This window comes from Sceloporus occidentalis, unplaced genomic scaffold (genome assembly GCF_023333645.1).
Source record: "Sceloporus occidentalis isolate IW3139 unplaced genomic scaffold, rSceOcc1.0.p SCAF_6, whole genome shotgun sequence".
Lineage (NCBI taxonomy): Eukaryota > Metazoa > Chordata > Lepidosauria > Squamata > Phrynosomatidae > Sceloporus > Sceloporus occidentalis.
The window spans coordinates 76,841,257-76,859,810 of record NW_028316986.1 but is presented as its reverse complement, the minus strand read 5'-3'; the positions used below and the strand labels follow the sequence as shown (position 1 = coordinate 76,859,810).

General features: G+C 40.8%; 2 protein-coding genes across 4 annotated transcripts in view; one reads left to right on the top strand and one right to left on the bottom strand.

Moving 5' to 3' along the window:
- The window catches only part of TMEM181 (transmembrane protein 181), a 42,024-nt gene extending 35,796 nt beyond the window's left edge, over positions 1-6,228 (top strand). For both annotated transcript variants that reach the window (XM_089530116.1, XM_089530117.1), the window contains one exon: positions 1,170-6,228. In XM_089530116.1, coding sequence (XP_089386242.1) covers positions 1,170-1,248 — 79 coding nt within the window. In that variant the 3' untranslated portion in view covers positions 1,249-6,228. The remainder of the gene's footprint in view (positions 1-1,169) is intronic.
- A 1,979-nt stretch (positions 6,229-8,207) lies between these two features.
- DYNLT1 (dynein light chain Tctex-type 1) lies at positions 8,208-16,069 on the bottom strand. 2 transcript variants are annotated; one of them, XM_089530118.1, is made up of 5 exons: positions 15,957-16,069; positions 13,405-13,446; positions 10,133-10,256; positions 9,832-9,909; positions 8,208-8,599 (listed from the first exon to the last, which is right to left on the bottom strand). In XM_089530118.1, the coding sequence occupies exons 1-5, from the start codon at positions 15,981-15,983 to the stop codon at positions 8,529-8,531; spliced, it is 342 nt and encodes a 113-aa protein (XP_089386244.1). In that variant the 5' UTR covers positions 15,984-16,069; the 3' UTR covers positions 8,208-8,528. The 2 variants fall into 2 exon arrangements, with proteins under 2 accessions (XP_089386244.1, XP_089386246.1); XM_089530120.1 differs by lacking the exon at positions 15,957-16,069 and adding an exon at positions 14,997-15,316.
- Positions 16,070-18,554: the final 2,485 nt, after the last annotated feature.

The window sequence follows — 18,554 nt, the reverse complement described above, 5'->3', positions numbered from 1 at the left end:
TATTTGTTGACAAAATCACCCTTTAGAGCAGAGTAAGGCCTGAATTTCATGTACAAATGATGTGTGGTCCAGAAAGTATAATGGTTAAGAGAAACACACTTGTCAAGGATAGGTAATTGTATATGTTGCAAATGAAATGTATTTTTCTGAGTATGTAGATTTGTGTGAGTGAATTGTAGCTGTTTTCGCTGCCAACCCTCACAGATAAAAGTGGGCTGCTTTGTAAAAATGCACATTCTACCTCAGTCCCTTCTGGCACATAGTTATCTACTGAATGGGCCAGAAGAAGTGCTGATTTGCTTCCTCATCCCTTTCAAGACCAGCCTAAACAGCTGTGCTCGTACCCTTTTGGGCTGTGGAGAATACACAGCAGCTTGAACTATATACATGGCAAGCAGCCATCCTCTTGCTCACGAAACAGCTGGCTGCTGTTCTCACCCCCTCCCATGAGTAATTTTCAGTGTGATGGGCAGAAACAGGATCCTGTTGCAATTCCCCCTTGTGCCAGAGATCACTTGTGGAAAATTATTATTATTATTATTAAGCTTTATTTATATAGCGCTGTAAATTTACACAGCACTGTACGTAAAATCATTTAATTAGACGGTTCCCTGCCTTCATGCTTACACTCTAAGAAGACACGACACAAAAGGAAAATGGAATGGTGGGGGGGTGGGGAAGAGGATCAGGTCCAGCATTCTTCTCTCCTTCTGAGGCCTGGACCAAGGCAGATGAACAGATGGAGGGCTCTGTATCTTAAGGATAGGCCTGACGGCATTGGCCCACCCTCTCTCCCCCTCAGAGGCAAGGATGGAGTCAGATGCCTTGTGGGAAGGGTTCAGTTCCTTTCTCTCCCCCTCAGAGGCAAGGATGGAGTCAGATGCCTTGTGGGAAGGGTTCAGAGAGTGGGACTGTCAATCATCTGCTTCCTGGTCGACAGGGGAACAGAGCTCTGTTTATTGCAGCAGTTGCTCCCTGGTAAGTGGAGATTGGGGGCTTTCAGTCCCTAGGTAGCTCCTAAACTGGGAGCTGAATAGGGATCATGAATAGGTAACGGTCACAACTGAATAACTGTAGATATGCATTTACAGTATAACTGCCACAGAGGACTCCAGCCATAGTTTTATGTTGCTTGTGTCTGCATTGTTCTCAAATATGTTTTTAAACAGGAGTGACTATGAAGAAATGCCTCTTCAGAATGGTCAAGCAATCAGAGCCAAATTCAAAGAAGAATCGGACAGTGATTAAAGTGACTTGCTGTATTGAGAACTAGAAGCAATGCTGACCTTTTCCGTGTTTCTGCCATGTCTACAGTTAACAAGCCTAGTCTTCTGTGGAAATACTTCCTGTTTCTCCTTCTGTGTTTACAAATTCCAAAATGAAGTGTGTGTAGGAGAGAGAATATTAGGTTTTTAAAAAAACCCAGTTTGTGGTTTTAAAAAATACAAAAGCACTAGCTTAAAAAAAAGACACTTGTAGTAAGATGGCACCAGATTGCTGAGCTCAAAAGGCCTTGGGAGTGATAATTCAATGTGTTCAGTGATAATATCAATTTCCCAGTTGTTTCATAGCTGTTATCTTGGAGGTGATATTCAGGAATGTACTATTTTAGTTGGAAACTGTGGGTAGAGTGGAAGAAAACAGAGTGCCTCAACTCTCAACATCTCTTCATCCCAAACCTACCCAGAGATTGGGATCTCATTTTATAGGTGGAGAGATGTTAGGCAAGAATCACAATTGTGATTAACCTAGTTGTGACTTGAGTTCATGAAGTAGATTTTTTTCCAGTTTGTGACTAGTGCACAAAGGTTCAATCTTGAGATTAATGTAATTTTAAGTGATATTATATAAACAGGGAAAATAATCTGAGCAAGAGAATTGTTTCAAGGCTCTTTTTCTTGTCTTAAAATTTTCAAAATAGACTGCAGAATTTAGTAAAAAGCCTAGCCTTATACCTGAGGATCTTCCGCACATATAAATGTGTGGATGCTAATTTTCTTATGAAAGGGAACCACTGGTAACTTAAACACACATTCCTGTAACCTCTCTCTACATCTTTTTTCCCCCTGAATATGAATATATTAGTTTGGACCTTAAGAACCAGTAACATAGAAACAAACACATAATGTGTTGGATTAAGTACTTAGGTGATTAGTACATATGTAAGTAGAACCTCATTTCATGAAGAAAGATGCAAAAGTGGTAGTTGAGCCTTTTGTTGGATTAATTTTTGTGTTGGCAAATGAAGGTTCAAATTGCACAGAAGTCTTTAGATTTCAAAGTTTTGATAATTACTTTTTAGAAGAGGACAACGTGGAGGTTGCTTGAGATAGTCTTTGCATGGTGGCTGTCCCATATGCTGGCTGTAACGTGAAATAGTTCATCACTGCACATGAGTACAATGGGATCAAGTTGCTCTAAACATCACAGCAGTGGCATGATGATGTGTCATGTGGCTGTGAACGTGCTCAAAGTCGATTCAGTAACAAGTTTAATCTGACCCTTTTAGATCCTGCCTGTTTGGAAGCAACCTTTTATTTTAGCCTTTTTTAAAGACTTTTTTTCCAGACATATTTTAGACATACTTCTCCAACTTGTGTGTATTCCTTTCTTGACGATACTGGAATTTTACACTATAGTATTGAACATGAAAAGGCATGCCAAAATGGTGTCACCAGTTACTGTTTATTGGGAATATCTGTAATCTTCCAGGGCCTTGGTTCTAAACACATTATGTGAAGTAGTAGCACAGACAATTAATTTTACTTGATAGTCTCCACATACCTCACAAAAGTATTTCAGTATTTTAATGTTCTTTCAAAACTGCAATTTGTGTAAACTCCGGTTACACAAGCATTTCAAACGTATACTACAGAGCAAAATGAAACTGGTCAAAAGCTTTAGACCAATGAGCCCCATTCAAATTGAATGTAAAAGTCAATTTCTACTGTTCACACTTGAATTGTTACAAATTTATCTCTGTTTTTCAAATATTGCCCTTAATATGCTTTAGGCTGCCAAGTAGTCTTGTCAACAGTTCATTCTACACATATAGATTCAAGTCCTAAGTTGGGCTAGAAAGAACCTTTTTTGTGGGTAGAAAGTATTTCCCTTTGTGTGACAACAAGTGGCTCTTCATTGTTTCAAGGGGTTACAGTGGGGAAAAGGCTTAGTGTGACCACAAAATGCTGCATACATAGCTTTGGATCCCACATACATAAAAGAAGTGTGTAATAAGTGATATAATGAAGCAACTAATATATTATGAAGGATTAGTTCATTAATTTTTGCAAGTCATTGTTTACACTGATACTAAAGCTATTAAAAGATGCAACACATTTTGCATATCAAAAGTCTTAGATCTGTAATATGATCAGCTGAGTTTGAAACATCACTTTAGCTGAAAGTCAGACGTTGGTTAAACCATTTCAGATGCCTTCATTCTGTGGTGTTTAGCATATTAGAATATTAGTATATAGTTAACATAATATTTTTTTACTGTAAATTAAAGCCAAAACAGAGTACAGTATATTCAAAATTCTCATAAAGAGAACTGAAAAATTAATGTGCATTTTTCCTGGCTTTTTTAAATGCTTTATGTTGGCTCCTGGTAATCATGTGAAAAAATTGTGCTATTCACCATTTGATGTACATATTCCTTCAGATTGTTTGCTTTGCTTATCTAAGCTTTTATAAATCTAATTTTGGTTGGCATAGTTTCCAGGTTGTTTTTCTCCTTTAAGTCCAGAGAAAGCAAATGAATTGCTGGATTCATTTCCTTATTAAATGACCCTAAGTTCATTGCATTTTAGAAAGGTAGTTTTGTTTTTTAAGCTGGTAATGTAAGTTGTATCGATTTCAGCAAAACAAAATAATAATCAGAAATAAAAATTTTATAAATTAAAAACTTGAGATTTTTACATGCTAAATTGTGGCTGCATTATGCTGGTAATATAGAAATATTTTGTGTAAAAAAAAGAGAAAGAAATATTAAAACAATATTATCTTAATGTATTTGTCATCTTGAACTTCATTGTCCAGATTGGCATCTTTAAACTGGTTTGACAGACGAAGCTCAAATGGTATTGAATATAATTGTGTACCTCTTTCTGTAAAAGAAAGGAATCCTTGGTGTAGAGATGAATCATTTTTGTTCAGAAAACTTTTTGTGGGAAACAAATGTTTTGTTGATTTTGTTTGTATTTTTTTATGATGCAGCCTTGAATGCCCAGATTAAAACACCTAAATTTTTATACCCTTACTTTCACCCCACCAAGGGATCCAAGGCAGCTTTCAATTTTTTTAAAAAAAATTCAGAAAGCAAAGTAATAATTGTGATGTAGTCTGTGATGAAGCTAGAAACATGGTGTGTTTATTTCTGATCCTTTGCTCTTTAGAAGCTGAGAGTATTTTAATCTTATTATTAATCAGAACTTCTTTGCACTGATGTAGTGGTGATATAATTAATCGGGATGTATAATACACCCTTTCAATAAACAGGAGATTCACTGGTATGCTCATTCCATATTCCCTACAAGTTGCTGATAACTGCCAATGAAAATGTATTTTTGTTTGTTGTATGGATTTGCACCTGTGAAGACAGTTGCCAAACCCTGTTACTTGAGTGAGCTTTTAAGTAAAATAGATCCCCTTGTACATAAAACGATCCTCAGAAGATAACTGTATGATTCAGTGAAGGAAAGTAACATTCCTTACAAAACTTGCTAATTGTCTTTCCCCTTGTATAATAAAACAGTCCTCAGAAGGTAATTGTCAGCTTTAGTGAAGGAAAATAGCACTTTTTAGTAAACTTGGTATTTTTCTTTGTTACCAAAAACGTTGCTGGTTTTGTATAGAGGACTCAAGAAATGGCTTCAGTGGCATGTATAGAAAGTTTTGTTTAATGTTTCATGGGTGCAAAATGTCTCTAAAGAAACATGAGCATTGTCTTTTAGCTGTGTAGTGTGTTCATGTATGCTTCTAATTTATACCGCCTTCTTTTTGGACCTGGTTGTAGCTATATTCACATTAACTTTCCAATTGTGATTGTACCTGTATAGATAAAAGCATCTGAAGATCTAAGTTGTTACCTCTGCCGTTAACTAAAGTCTTGAATTAAAACAGAAAGACATGTACAATGCCAATAAAACTAAAACACATGAGCATAACTAGGGTTGTGCTGAATATTCTCCATTCAACATTTGTGAATAGAAACTGGAAATTTTTATGAGTCCCCACTGCCCTACAGACAGTGTAAATTCTCTGCTGAGCTTCTAAAAGTCACTGGCTCTCTGCTGCTTTAGCATCCTTTTCTTTGTGCCTGTTGCTGCTTTGTTCCTGATTCAGTCACAAAGATGATCCCACTCACTCCGGATCAGGTAATGAAAGGGGCTGGTGTTATAACTCCCATTTGGCCAATTGGATTTGGCTGTATGATGACAATTTTAAAACAAAGGAACATTTTTTGGGGGGAATCCTGTCTCAAAAACTCAGTCTTTTCATTACTGCCAAAAAGTACAAGAAAGTAATTTTATCTCAGCTCATTGTAACCCAGTAGAAGCATATGATGATCTCTATAAGAAGTATGATTGAAAATATTTTGTTTTTACCAAGAGATTTGCAGTCTGATCCTTGTCAGACTTACTCTACAGGCTTATCCTAATTGGTTCAATAGGACTACTCCCATATGAAATGGAAAACATTGTGGCTTTCTAATGATAAAATATTTTACATTGGTGACTGAGCAAAAAGACAAATGTTGCATTTCAGTGGTATAATTCTCTGTGTTGCATTTGTAGCCATATTTTTAATTGTGCCAGTAATTGATGTGTAAAGATCCTGACATCAGTGTACAACTGAACCCAACATTTGTAAATAAATGTACAAAGACATAAATCTCTAGAAAACATTTTATACCAAAATATGGCTAAAGAATTTTCAAAGTGATGTTCATGTTGATGAGAAATTGTAAATAGTTATGCTTTTCAGAAGATATGCATGGTTTATCTTAATATGTTATCTTCATGCTTCAGGGAAAATGCTGTTTGTAATTATGATGGAAACCAGGAATATGGGTGATAACATTCACTGAACAATAATCTAAGAGCAAAATTAAGATTTACACTAAGTACGTATTGGGTTTTGAAATGCTTTGGAGATGCTGCATAATAAAGTCATTGTGTTCAACCTGTTCATAATAAAGTTTTATACTGAGCCTCTGTACCCACATCAGTTGCCTAATTTCCTGGAGACAATAAATAGTACCATATGTTCATTTTTCTGGTGTGTATATATACCGTAAATTAGTGTCACTTCACAATAGTGACCATTGCTCTCTTTTGTGATATTTCTCTCATGGAAGGAGGGAAGACTGAGGGAACATGAATGAGACTCAAGAAAATTGAATAAATTTACCCTAAAACAATACTCAAATATTCTACAGTCCTTAGATTTTTAGGATTTATATAAATAGTGGCTATTTAGTGGATCGCAAGACTTGTTTCTACCTGAAAAAAACAAGTAGATACAAAAGAAAACTACTTAACAAATCTGTTATGAATCTCTAGAATTAGGTGAACCTATCTAAAGAATCAGTGTTCCAACAGTCACTCTTCCAACTATGTAGTGTTACAGTAGGGGATAAAAATGGAAAGTATAGGCATGTATATGACTGGAGATTAAACCCTGAAGTAAGAGGTTGGGTAGTGGAGTGATTCCAGTTGCTGGATCTTCTCTGCACAGGGAATGGTGCTGGGGCTGAGCCTCAGCTTCTCCAAGCACCATTTGAGCTGTGTGCTACTCATTGTCCCCACTGGGATAGTGAACAAGGGGATTTGGCCAGCAATTGGAGCTCCTGCCACCCAGCTGCTTGGAAATCCCCCGTTCTTTGCATGCACTGATCAATAGCCTGTCCTGTCACTACAGAAAGGATTCCTTTGACTGGTACTTGAAATCCTTGGTCACTTCCTTTTCCAGAGATAGTGCTGATTGGCTCTTTGCCTAGTGCTTACCCATGATGTTTCGCGTTTGGCTTCTGTTGATTTATGCATGCCTCGAGACATTCTTGAATTTTCTAGAAGTGGCAAGGTATCTGAATACAGGTGCTTTGGCTAGACTGTGCCATCTTTATTTATGGAAAACACCCTGGATTCCATCAGGGGACTTGCAAGTAACCACTGACAAAATTATAACTTCACTTGCTATCACTAAATGCTGCCCACTGCTTGGTACGCTAGAAAAATTTCTAATAAAGCATTATTTACCATCTCTCTCAAGTGTCTACAAATGTGTTATTGGCCCCTCTTGGCAAAAATGTATTAATTACATAAGCATTGTGGTTTATCCTGTGTGTACTTTTATATAAATGAAATTATATAAAGATCAGATTGATTACAGCTGCATAGCCAAGCCAATGTTACAGTAAATTATGAGGACCAGTCATAAAATCAGAGTTCCACAAGATAAATCATCTTCTGATTGACCTGGTGCAGGCCCTGCCTTGATATAGACAAGTATGCTCATTGCATGTTGTCCAAGTATGTTGTAATATGTTCCTTTTCTCTATGGTATTGTATTAATATACCCTGCAAACTTTAAATAAGATCCTCTTGACTTCAGGGATGCTATTGTGTTCCGGCATGTAACACCTTCCTGCTTTTTCTTCCATCTTTGTTCTGAGAGATAATATGATGGGATAAACAAGACACTGTTTTCTGCATCCAAATAGAAGAAATAGATATACATTGTATCTTTTTTTTTAAAATACAATTTTGAACTGGGACAACATTCATGGGTGGGCGACCTATGCTTTCACTTTTACAGTCCTCGAAACAGGGTTGAGCAACTGCAGTGCACCAGATGCTTCTGAATTGCAGCTCTCAGAACCCTTCCCTGTGAGCAGTGCTGGCCAATACTGCTGGAAGATTTGTTTTTAAAAGTCATTTTGGCATGCCAGTTGCCCATCCTTGGTCCTATCCTTTCAGCTCTTTGTAAATATTAAGACTTCTTTACATGCGCTTCAGCTACCCAAGTAGAGAATAGAGACAAGGCAATTCTGAAATTGCAATAGGTTTTAAAGCGTAAGGGAAACAATGGTGGCGCTGACCAGGATAGCTGAACACCCAGCAATTCAGACTAGGAATGGCATGGAATTAGCCTCACTCTTCCTTCTTGAACTTGTATTGTATATAAACACACATACACATGTCCAGAACTTCAATAATTTAATAAACAAAGCTATTGTGTGAAAATTAGTCTTATTCAAACCAGTTGCAATAAAGCTGAAGAAGTGCAGCAAGTTTCAGGTTTTAGCACCTTGAGAAAGAGTCCTTAAAGTGTTAAGACAGGAAGTGCTTTAGATATGGACAAAGGACAATGTGTTTATGTAACAGCATAAAAATTGCTCTCCCATTTGCTCGCTGGAAGAAAGAAATTATTTAAAAAAAACAAGATCTGTTCATTGAATTCACAGTTTCAGTGGATTTATGAAATGGAAGTGATGACACAAAGGTTGAAGAGTTCCAAGGCAATCATATTGCAAGTCCAAAGGCACTGACAATACAGTACATAGTCTTGTTCTCCCATCTCACAGTGCAGGTTCCTACCCAAAAGGAAAAAAAGCATTCCATTAGGATAGCATTCCATTAAGGTAAATGAAAGATACCAATGCATCAAGTTAGAGCTATGCCTTTAAGATTCTTTATAGAATATAGTACTTTTCACATCATAGAGTCTCGATTATCTGACATAAACGGGCAGGCTCCAATGACGAGGCACCATTATCCAGCGTCCCATGTTTCTTTGTGAGCGTGCTGCCCATGTGGTGCACTCACGAAGAAGCATAGGATGTTGGATAATCCGGAATGTTGGATGACCGAAGGATAGATAATCGAGACTCTACCGTATAACCAAGGTTAGGGAGCTGTGGAGAAATCAAGACGTACCTATGACATTTCCCACCATGTCCACACAATTGGGGGGGGTTGGTAAGGAAAATATTTCCAGCTCCAAAAGGTCCTCTGAAACATCCCTAAAATGTAAAACTGCACCTCCTAGAGTAATCAAGGGCCAAGAGTCTCCATTTGGGAGGATGACTTTTTTTGTTTGTTTTAGTGGGTGGGTGGGTAAGCTCTCAAGGGGTGGGGTGGGGTCACACTACTCTCATTCCTGTTAAACCAAAGATGGGGAATTTCCTCCATCATAAAGGCTGGACCAAATTTTAAGATGTCCACAGGGGCCACAATCAGTGGTTGGGAAGCCTTCGTGTTGTTTCTGACTTATGGCAATTCTAAGGTGAACCTATCACAGAGTTTTCTTGGCAAGATTTGGACCAAATCCACCAGTTTAAAATTATTTACTAGCAGTAAAACCTTTAGGTGGGGCACTATAGGAGAAAATGAACCTGTACAAAAGCTGGAACAACACCAAATGATGGCATCATAAGGAAGGAGGCATCACCCTCCAGGATACCCTGGAATTCCAGGAGCATAGTATTTGGTCCAACAATCTGAGATTCCCCGTCCCTGTTCCAAACCTATATTTGGGTCTAAGCCAATTCAGCACTAAACAAACTTCTCATTGTTTAAATTCATGGACAACACCCAGTGATTGCTCTGCAGAAATCTAAAATACATATCTTCCACCTTGAGGCAAGAAACATATAAGTAACTTTGCCTTTGATCATTTTTATCTGCCGGAATCTGAAGCTAGTAACCAAAGGGTAAGTGTGTAGAAAACCAATCCTAAAAGAAACTGCTTCCAGAATTACATGAACTCTATGTGAAACACCTCAGCAGAGAAACCAAGAAAGTAAATATTCAAATATTCTTGTACCATCAGCAGTAGTATCCCAGAAGCAAGAGCTTGCTGTATGAAGTCCAGCACCATTCTTTTGCATAATCACACATGTCACTGTAAAAAGATGGCAAGGGCACTGTTAGAAAAGGGCTGCACAGATGGATCATTTTTGCTTTTAACCTTGAAGTTGTATGGTCTTATTTTTATACCATTTTAATATTACAGCATGATTTAATATTACAGCATGGAGAAACTTACCTCTCCCCTCCTCCTGTAATTTGACTTGAATCCATTTCTGTCCAAACCATTAGCAGAAAACAGAAACGGATGGACTTACCAACATATTTGAATGGTTTCCCCAGTTTTGTTAACTGGCTTAGAATTTGCTCTACGACACTTGTAGTCCATTGATTCACTTTGCTGTGCAGATATGCATTTCCACCTATTGTCCCTTCAATGGCCTACAAAAGAGAACAGGTCCCTGTTTACCATCATCCTGCTGAGGAATTTTAATTCAAAAAGTGCCTTTATTTCTCCTTTTTAAAGTGTATTCATTAGCTTCAAGGGCTAGAATCACTTCATAATTTTTCTACATGCAATTTAGGCTACACATGTGCCTCCAAATAACAGCACATGCTTCAAAAACAAACTAACAAACTGATCAACTGAGCTGCTTGCTTGAGCTTCAGTCTTTGGGCTGGTGAATTCTTCAGGGGTGCATCCAAACACTGAAATAATCACAGATAATTGTAAAAAAAAAAAAAAGGTGGTATTCCGTATATTGGACTGTGGCTGTCCACTGGATGTCATCATGTTCTGAGTTCTTTACTCTTTTTTGCAGACTTTAAATTTCCAGACAAATGTGGAAAAAATATGCCAGCACCTGCTAAGCATATTGTACTTAGTTTAGGGGTGTATGAGGAGTTCTAAAACAGTTATTCCTACTTGTGAGGTTACTAAAAGCAAGCATGTGTTTCAGAAAAAAATGGCATGACCTCTCTGCTCTTTCATATACAGCATATTTGTTGTATGCTCCTATCACTAATCATCAAGAAGGTTGCTACAGCAGGCCATCAGTAACAAAAACACTGGTGTCTTGGCAACTCTTCTACCAAGGACACTTCCCCTAAAGCTAGCAACTATATTGATTCTATGGCTGGAAGTCACAATTTATTTCTGAAGCTGGAATTTAATGGAGTAGAATTTAAGCTGATGTACAAGCGTTAAATACTGAGCTCTGTCCCTCTGATGTCACAACTAGAGTTCAAGTAGGTTTAAACAGCTTGCAGATTAGGCTACAGATCAGGTCATATTACATAAGGCAAAGTCCTAAATCGGATGCCCTTAAGAGATAAAAACTGTAAGCAGTTCTGTATGGATGTCAAGAAAGTAATAGAGAATTATAGCTCTCTACTAATTTGGGATTCAACAGATCACACAGGGAACACTGCACTCATAGGGTGTTCCTTCCAATGGTGTCATTCCACTAGCAGACTGAGCTTTTGCTCACAGCAGGTGCATTCAACCATTCTAGGGGGTTCTCTGCCTTCTCCTTGCCAGAGGTCACCAAATTCAGGAACATACCTTAACCCTTTGGATAACATTTTCAGGAAGCTCTATGAAATGACTAGTGGGCTGGTGGCAAGAATGTGGTGGGAAAATCTGTTTTTGTGAACTCTCTGCTGGCACTGCAATGCTGCACAAAAAAACCAAACATTCCAGGCTTTGCCTTACCACTCTTTACACCCCCTGAAAAATCACTCATGAAAATCAGGTTATGTTCCCAAACTGAACTCTATCCAGCACTGTTTTTCAATCTACAGTCTTCCAAATGCTTTGGATTTCAGCTCATTGAAGCCTCTGGCATTGCTACCAATGGTCTGGGATTCTGGTAATTGAAGTCCTAACAGCTGGAGGATCAAAGGTTGGAAAAAAAAAACCCTGCAATATAGCACAAGGAGTTGTAGACTCAAGATTGGGGACAGGGAGAAAAGGCTTTCTATCCATATGTATGGTCCTTTTTTTAATTTTTGCTGAATAAAATATACAAGGTTACTTCCACAAATAAAAAAGACCATACATATGGTTAGATATCCTTTTTTATTTGTAGAAGCAACTCTATGGCGGGTTATAGACCGCTACTTTGAGGCGGTCTGCCGCCGCCGCCGTTTGCTCCGTAAGGGAGCCATCACAGCCACACCGCGCGGCTCCCTTGCGGAGCAAAAAAGAAGCTCCAAAATGGAGCTTCTTTCTGCGGCGCCTCTGTGATGTTGCGAGGCACCGCTGGCACACTCGCGACGTCACAGGCGCCGCGACACGTTCGGACGCACAGCGTCCGATACATAAAGATGGCGCTGGCCGGGTGGAACGGCCGGCGCCATATTGTACGGACAGAGTCCGTATTAGACCCAGGGGCGTCTAGAAGAGACGCCCCGTTTTTAAAATGGGACGTCCTGCGGACGTCCCAAGTGCCAGTTTGTAACCGGCCTATATGTTTTTTCAGCCTTATATTTTCTAGTAAGAACACTATCTAAATATTTAAGATCAAATTACATGACTAGCTTACTACAAGTGTCAAATGAAACAGAAGATATCTGTACAGCATTCCCTTCAACAAATTTCAGATAAGAAATTTAAGAACTGCATGCTAGGATGTTTGCTAAGACACTACAGCTAGCATCCTGTCAGCCCCCAATTAATCAACTGCTTAATATTGAATTAACATATCTGTAAATCCCACTGACTGAATGGGTTTACTCTAGTCAGAGTTAACAAAATTATTTAGTCTGGCACGTGGATATTACCCCTCTCATAAGTAGACTTAAGCTTAAAATTTAACACAGTGAGTACTGTATACATTCATGTATAAGTCTAGAAATTTCGGTCAAAAAATTGACCCCGAAACCCTGAGTCAACTTATCCAAGGGTCAACGTAAGTACTGTGTCTTGACTCTTATTTAAAAGAAGGATCCATTCCCTGGTGAAATGCAACAACAGAATCTGTCCTGGAAGCACCGACAACCCCTCTACTCTCTCATCCATGCAGCCTTAAGAGTGAGCACAAAGAGTTATGTCTGCTGGAATTTTGTATGTTCTTTAACATTGTTTTGCTTTGCTTCATCCTGTAAATCCTTTGCTATATGCCCCTAAATTTTACCCATGACTTGTCCACTAGTCATATCAAAATCCATAATTTTGGCCTCAAAACCTGCCCTCGATTTACAGGTATACATGAGGTCAACTTATATTTGAGTATATACAGTACTTGATTGTTGATACGTGCCTTCAAGTCATTTCTGACTTATGACAACCCTAAGAAGCCCTATCATAGGGTTTTCTTGGCATGATTTGTTGGGGGTGGGGGTTCATTTGCATTCCCCTGAGGCTGAGAGTGTGACTAGCTCAAGGTCCCTCAATGGATTTCCATGGCTGACAGGAAACTTGAGACTTGTTCAGAGTCATAGTCCAATGCTCAAATCACACCACACTGGCTCTCCCAACAGTGTAAACATGGCATTGATTCTCTTCAAATTTTAATTAAGAAAAACATCTAATATAAATATACTGCAAGATTATATTCTTGTGAAATGTGCACACACGCCATCCTACCTCTTTTATGATGTTGCTTACTTCATCCACAATAAACGCGGTCTTTAAAAAGAGGAAAACAAGAAATCATGTTAAACAAAAGATGCAATTTTGCTTTTTTGCAAAACTGGCTAAAATACACTTGCTAGGGGGAAAAAATCAAACCTGCAAATGTTAATGATCCATAGTATTAGCATCAAAAAGAGTATCAGGTGATTGCCTAAACCCTGTGACTAAACTACAGCAAACATAACCACTTGCAGAGAAAGAAATTTCAGAGAACCATATGCCTAATATCCCTCAAAATGCATACCGACTAGACTACAAAAAAGAAACGAAGGAGGAGGGATGATACAGTGGTTTATTTTACATGGGGTTAATTTATGCAGTTAAATTATTGATTTATATATCATGGCGAAACCACATACAAGTTCTAGTCTGTTGCTGTTGTTAACTGCCCTCAAGTCGACTCTGACTCATGGCAGCCCTGTGGATGAGGCATCTCCAAGGTCCCCTGTCCTCCACTGCTCTGCGTATGTCCTGCAAACTCAAGCCCCCTGGCCTCCCTGATTGAGTCTATGCAGCTGGTGTACAGTCTCCCTCTCTTTCTTGTTGTTGTAGTGACTGCAACTCTCTCATGGGGTTTTCTTGGCAAGATTTGTTCAGTGGTGGTTTGCCACTGCCATCCTCTGAGGCTGAGAGCATGTGACTTGCTCACGGTCACCCAATGGGTTTCATGGCCAAGCCAGGATTCAAACCCTGGTCTCCAGAGTTGTAGTCCAACTCTCAAACCACTAAGCCACAGTGGCTTTCTTTCTTTCTTTCTTTCTCTCTCTCTCACCTTCTACCTTTCCCAACATCATTGTTTCTTCTAATGAGTTGTGCCTTCCCATGATAATCATCCAATTCACTGTATTACCATGTATGGATGTGAGAACTGGACAATGAATAAAGAGGATAAGAGGGAAATCGATTCATTTGAGATGTGTTGCTGGAGAAGAATGCAGAGGATAGCATGCAGGGCCAAAAGGACAAACAAATGGGTCCTAGAACAAATCAAGCCAGAACTCTCCCTGGAAGCCAAGACGACTAAAGCGAGGCTGTTGTGCCTTGGCCACATCATGAGAAGGCATGACTCACTAGAAAAGACAACAATGCTAGGAAAGATAGAAGGTAGCAGAAAGAGAGGAAGAGCATACGCCAGATAGACAGACTCGATCAGGGAGATCACAGGCCTGAGCTGAAAGGTGGAGGGAAGTAGAAAGAAAGGAAGACCTCATGCTAGTGGTCCCCAAACTTGTGCCCTTTAAGAGATTTTGGACTATAGCTCCCAAAAGCCTCAGCCACGTTGGCCAATAGTCTGGGAGTCGAAGTCCAAAGTCCCTTGAAGAGCACAGTTTGGGGACCACTGTGTTAGATGGATGGGCTCAATTAAGGAGGTGAGGAGTGTGAATCTACAAGAGCTAAGCAGAGCAGAGGAGGGCAGGATTCCTGGAGATGCTTCAGGGTCGCCATGAGTCTCTAGGCCCACTGCCAAGGGGCCCAGAAGCCGTTTCCTTCCACTGTTAACACGCAGTTTCTTCCTGTTTGGGGGAGAGACATCATTTACAAACCATGGTCAGTGGAGTGTCTTTTGGGTCGAAAGTTGGCTGTTTTTTAAGTCAGGGGACAATGAAGTGCCCCAAGAGTCACAGTATTCCCTCTGAAGGGTCCAGTTCAGCCTCCATGATTGCCACCTCCGCTTTACACACATGAACAATGTAGACTTCAAAGACCTAGCCATGATAGTCTGGGGAATCGGTGGGCAAAGTGGCCTTGTGGCACCTGTGAGGCTAAATGAAAGAGAGAAGTTGGCAGCAGGAAGTTTTCATGGGCTTCAGCCTCTTCCTCTCAGGGTGCATCCACACTGGAGAAATAACGCAGTTCGACACCACTTTTCAGCGCTGCAGCGCCGTCCCAGGGAAGCCCGGGATCTGTAGTTTTACAAGGTCTTTAGCCTTCTCTGGGGGAAGGTGACACGGCAGTTGTGTCGAAACCAGTACGAACTAAACAAATGACACTACCTTCCCATAGGGAAACACTGCACAACAGGTGCCCATACAGGATCATTGGACAATCCTTGCCCATAGGGAAGCATTGCAGAATCCTTGCCCATAGGGAAACACAGGCAAACACTTGCCCACAATGAAACACTGGAGATGTCCCCCAATGATTCCTCATGGGAAAGCATTCCCCAATGTTTCCCTATAAGCAAAGATTCCCCAATGAGTCCCTATGCTCTGCTTCGTTCGAGGGGTGACAAAGGAAGGGCTCTGAGGGACAATGGGGAAGGAGGCGTGGCTTTCGAGGCCCCTGAGAGGTTGCTAGGGGAAACCCCGTACCGGTCCCCGGGTATCTTTGGTTCCCCTGAGGCGTTGCTAGGGGAGACCCCGCAGGGAGGGGGGCGGGGCGGGGCGAAAGCCGGGGAGCCGAACGGCTTCCTCCCCGCCCCCCTCCCCGCGGGGTCTCCCCTAGCAACGCCTCAGGGGAACCAAAGACACCCGGGGACCTCAGCACCGCTGAACCCCCGTTACCTCCTCCGCAGACTGAAGCTCGTCCATCTTCCCTCTCCCTCCCGAGGCTTCGACTGCGCATGCGCAACCGCCTTTTAACCGCTTTGCCTCTTTATTCTTCTCCGGCTGCGCGGAGGTGCCACTCTGGTCTCTCAGCCAATCACCTTGCGCGAGGGGCGGGACCGAACGTGGCCGGGAAGAGCCAATCGGGCGGCGTGGCTGTGCGCCTGCGTAGTCGGTCCTCGGCCTCGCCCTTTTGTGGGAATGTTGCTGATTCCTTTTGTGTCGTGTGATGCAGGGTACATCCATTTTGAGACCGCTTTAACTGCCCTGGCTCAATGTTGGGGGGGCATTCTGGGATTTGTAGTTCCTGTGAGTCTTCTCTGTCAGAGATCTCTGGTGCCCTCAGCGAACTACAAATCCCAGAATTCCCTAGCATTGAGCCATGGCAGTTAAAGTGGTGTCAAACTGGACTTTTATGCGCAGCATCCACACTGCAGGAATAATTCAGTTTGGCACCGCTTTAACTGCCATGTGGCTCAGTGCTATGGGATTCTGGGAATTGTAGTTCTGTGCAACATTTAGCCTTCTCTGTCAGAGAGCTCTGGTGCCCTCAGCAAACTACAAATCCCAGAATTCAGTGGGATGGAGCCACTGCAGTTAAAGCGGTGTCAAACTGGATTGTATCTGCAGGGCGGCTGCAGCCTTAATTAGCGCGTGCTGTAGAGATAAAACAGATTGATATCACTTTAACTGCTGTGGCTCAATGCTGTGGGATTCTGGGAACTGTAGTTTTATGAGAGATTGAGCCCTCCTTGTCAAAAATACAAATCCCAAAATTCCATAGTATTGGGCCATGGAAGTTGAAATGATGGCAGTAGTCCTCCTAAAAAGATCTGAAAATACAGTGGGCCTTGGTTCCGCCGGGGTTTGGTTCCAGGCCAGGACCCCTCCTGTGGGTACCAAAAACCCATGGGTGCTCAAATCCCATTACATACAGTGGCTTAATAAAATGGTGCCCCTTATATATATATAAAAGCAAAATCATGCTCATTCCTCCACATTTCCGGCTTTGACTTTTGTGTATTTGATTATTTACGGATTTTACGAATATGTCCTCTCTAGGAATATCTAGGTCTTCCAGTGCAACTTTATGGTCAACTTTAACCAAAAGTTGCACTGAAGGATCTTGGAGATTCCTAGAGAGAATATTCTACTAGGCATCTATAGCTCCTCCAGCGCAATTCTGTGGTCAATGTCTGGCAAATGTTGACCTAGAGATTCCTAGAGAGGTGTTCTCTCAGGTAAAAACAGTGTTTTTGTTATTTGCGCTTTTTCCACATTCATGGGATCCTGTGCCCCCTACCTCCAGCGAATGTGGAGGGATGAGTGTACTAATGAACAGATTATAAAGACTCCAGACCTTGTGGCTTTGGCTTTCTTGTGGAAGGAGGAGTGCATATATCTCTATCTATATAGATTAATATTTCCAAGCTGGGGATGGTTGTATCTGTGGATAAAAAACATCTGTGGCTATGGAGGGTTGACTGTACAGTCTACAGTCAATGGCACATTGAGTTTTGCAACGGAAGGGTTGGGAGAAAGTGATGGTTATGGCATTCCTGCTGCAGCTTGGGATGGTTTTTGTTTTGTTTTGGTAGCTGCTAAAAATGTAAAACTACCACCAACAGACAGGGCTGGAGTTGCTTTCTTATTCCCAGAATCTATCCTGACTCAGGTTTTTTTATATCCTAGTTGCTCACTCCCAAGTACTGTTTTTACAATTTTATTTATTTATTGTCATGTGCCTTTAAGTTGCCTCTGACGTATGGCAATTCAAAGGCAACTCTGTCATGTTTTTCTTCACAGGATTTGTTCAGAAGAGGTTTGCCATTGCCTTCCCCCTGAAGCTGAGAGAGTGTGACTTGCCCTGGGTCACCCAATGGAGTTTCAGGGCTGAGCAGGGAACTGAACCATGGTCTCCAGAGTCATAGTCAAACACTCAAGCCACTATGCCTAACCCTCCTTTTCCCAAAGTTTGGGTCTCAGGGCAGCTTAGAGCACTTGGAAAGTTAAAAACGTAATGAAACAGTAAAAAATAAAAAAACCTGTGAAAAACATAAACCACTGAAGAAAAAGAAAGAAGTCTCCCTTTTCCCTTGCGTAATCAACTCTTCCAAGGCCCAACAAAACAAGACAAAAGTTTTCACTCTTGTCTGTGGAAAGATAGCAAAAAAGCTGCCAGTCTCACCTTTCTGGGAGTGTACTGCTTAACATTCACACTTTTGGACAAGATGGTTGTTAGCTTATATTTAATGTTCTTTAAACCTGATGGACTAAATGGTGTCTAGTCGAAGTTTAGTGGTTTGAGCATTGGATATGACTCTGAAGACCAGGGTTCAAATCCCAGCTGGGCCATATCAACACACTGGGTGACCGTGGGCAAATCACACTTTCTCAGCCTCAGAGGATGGCAATGGCAAGTCCCCCCTCTGAAGAAGCTTGCCATGAAAACCCCATGATAGGTTCGTGGAAGGGTTGCTATAAGTCAGAAATGAAAGCACACCATCACAACAAGAAAAGTGGAACCAAAAAATTTAGCCTCAAACTTATCAGTCT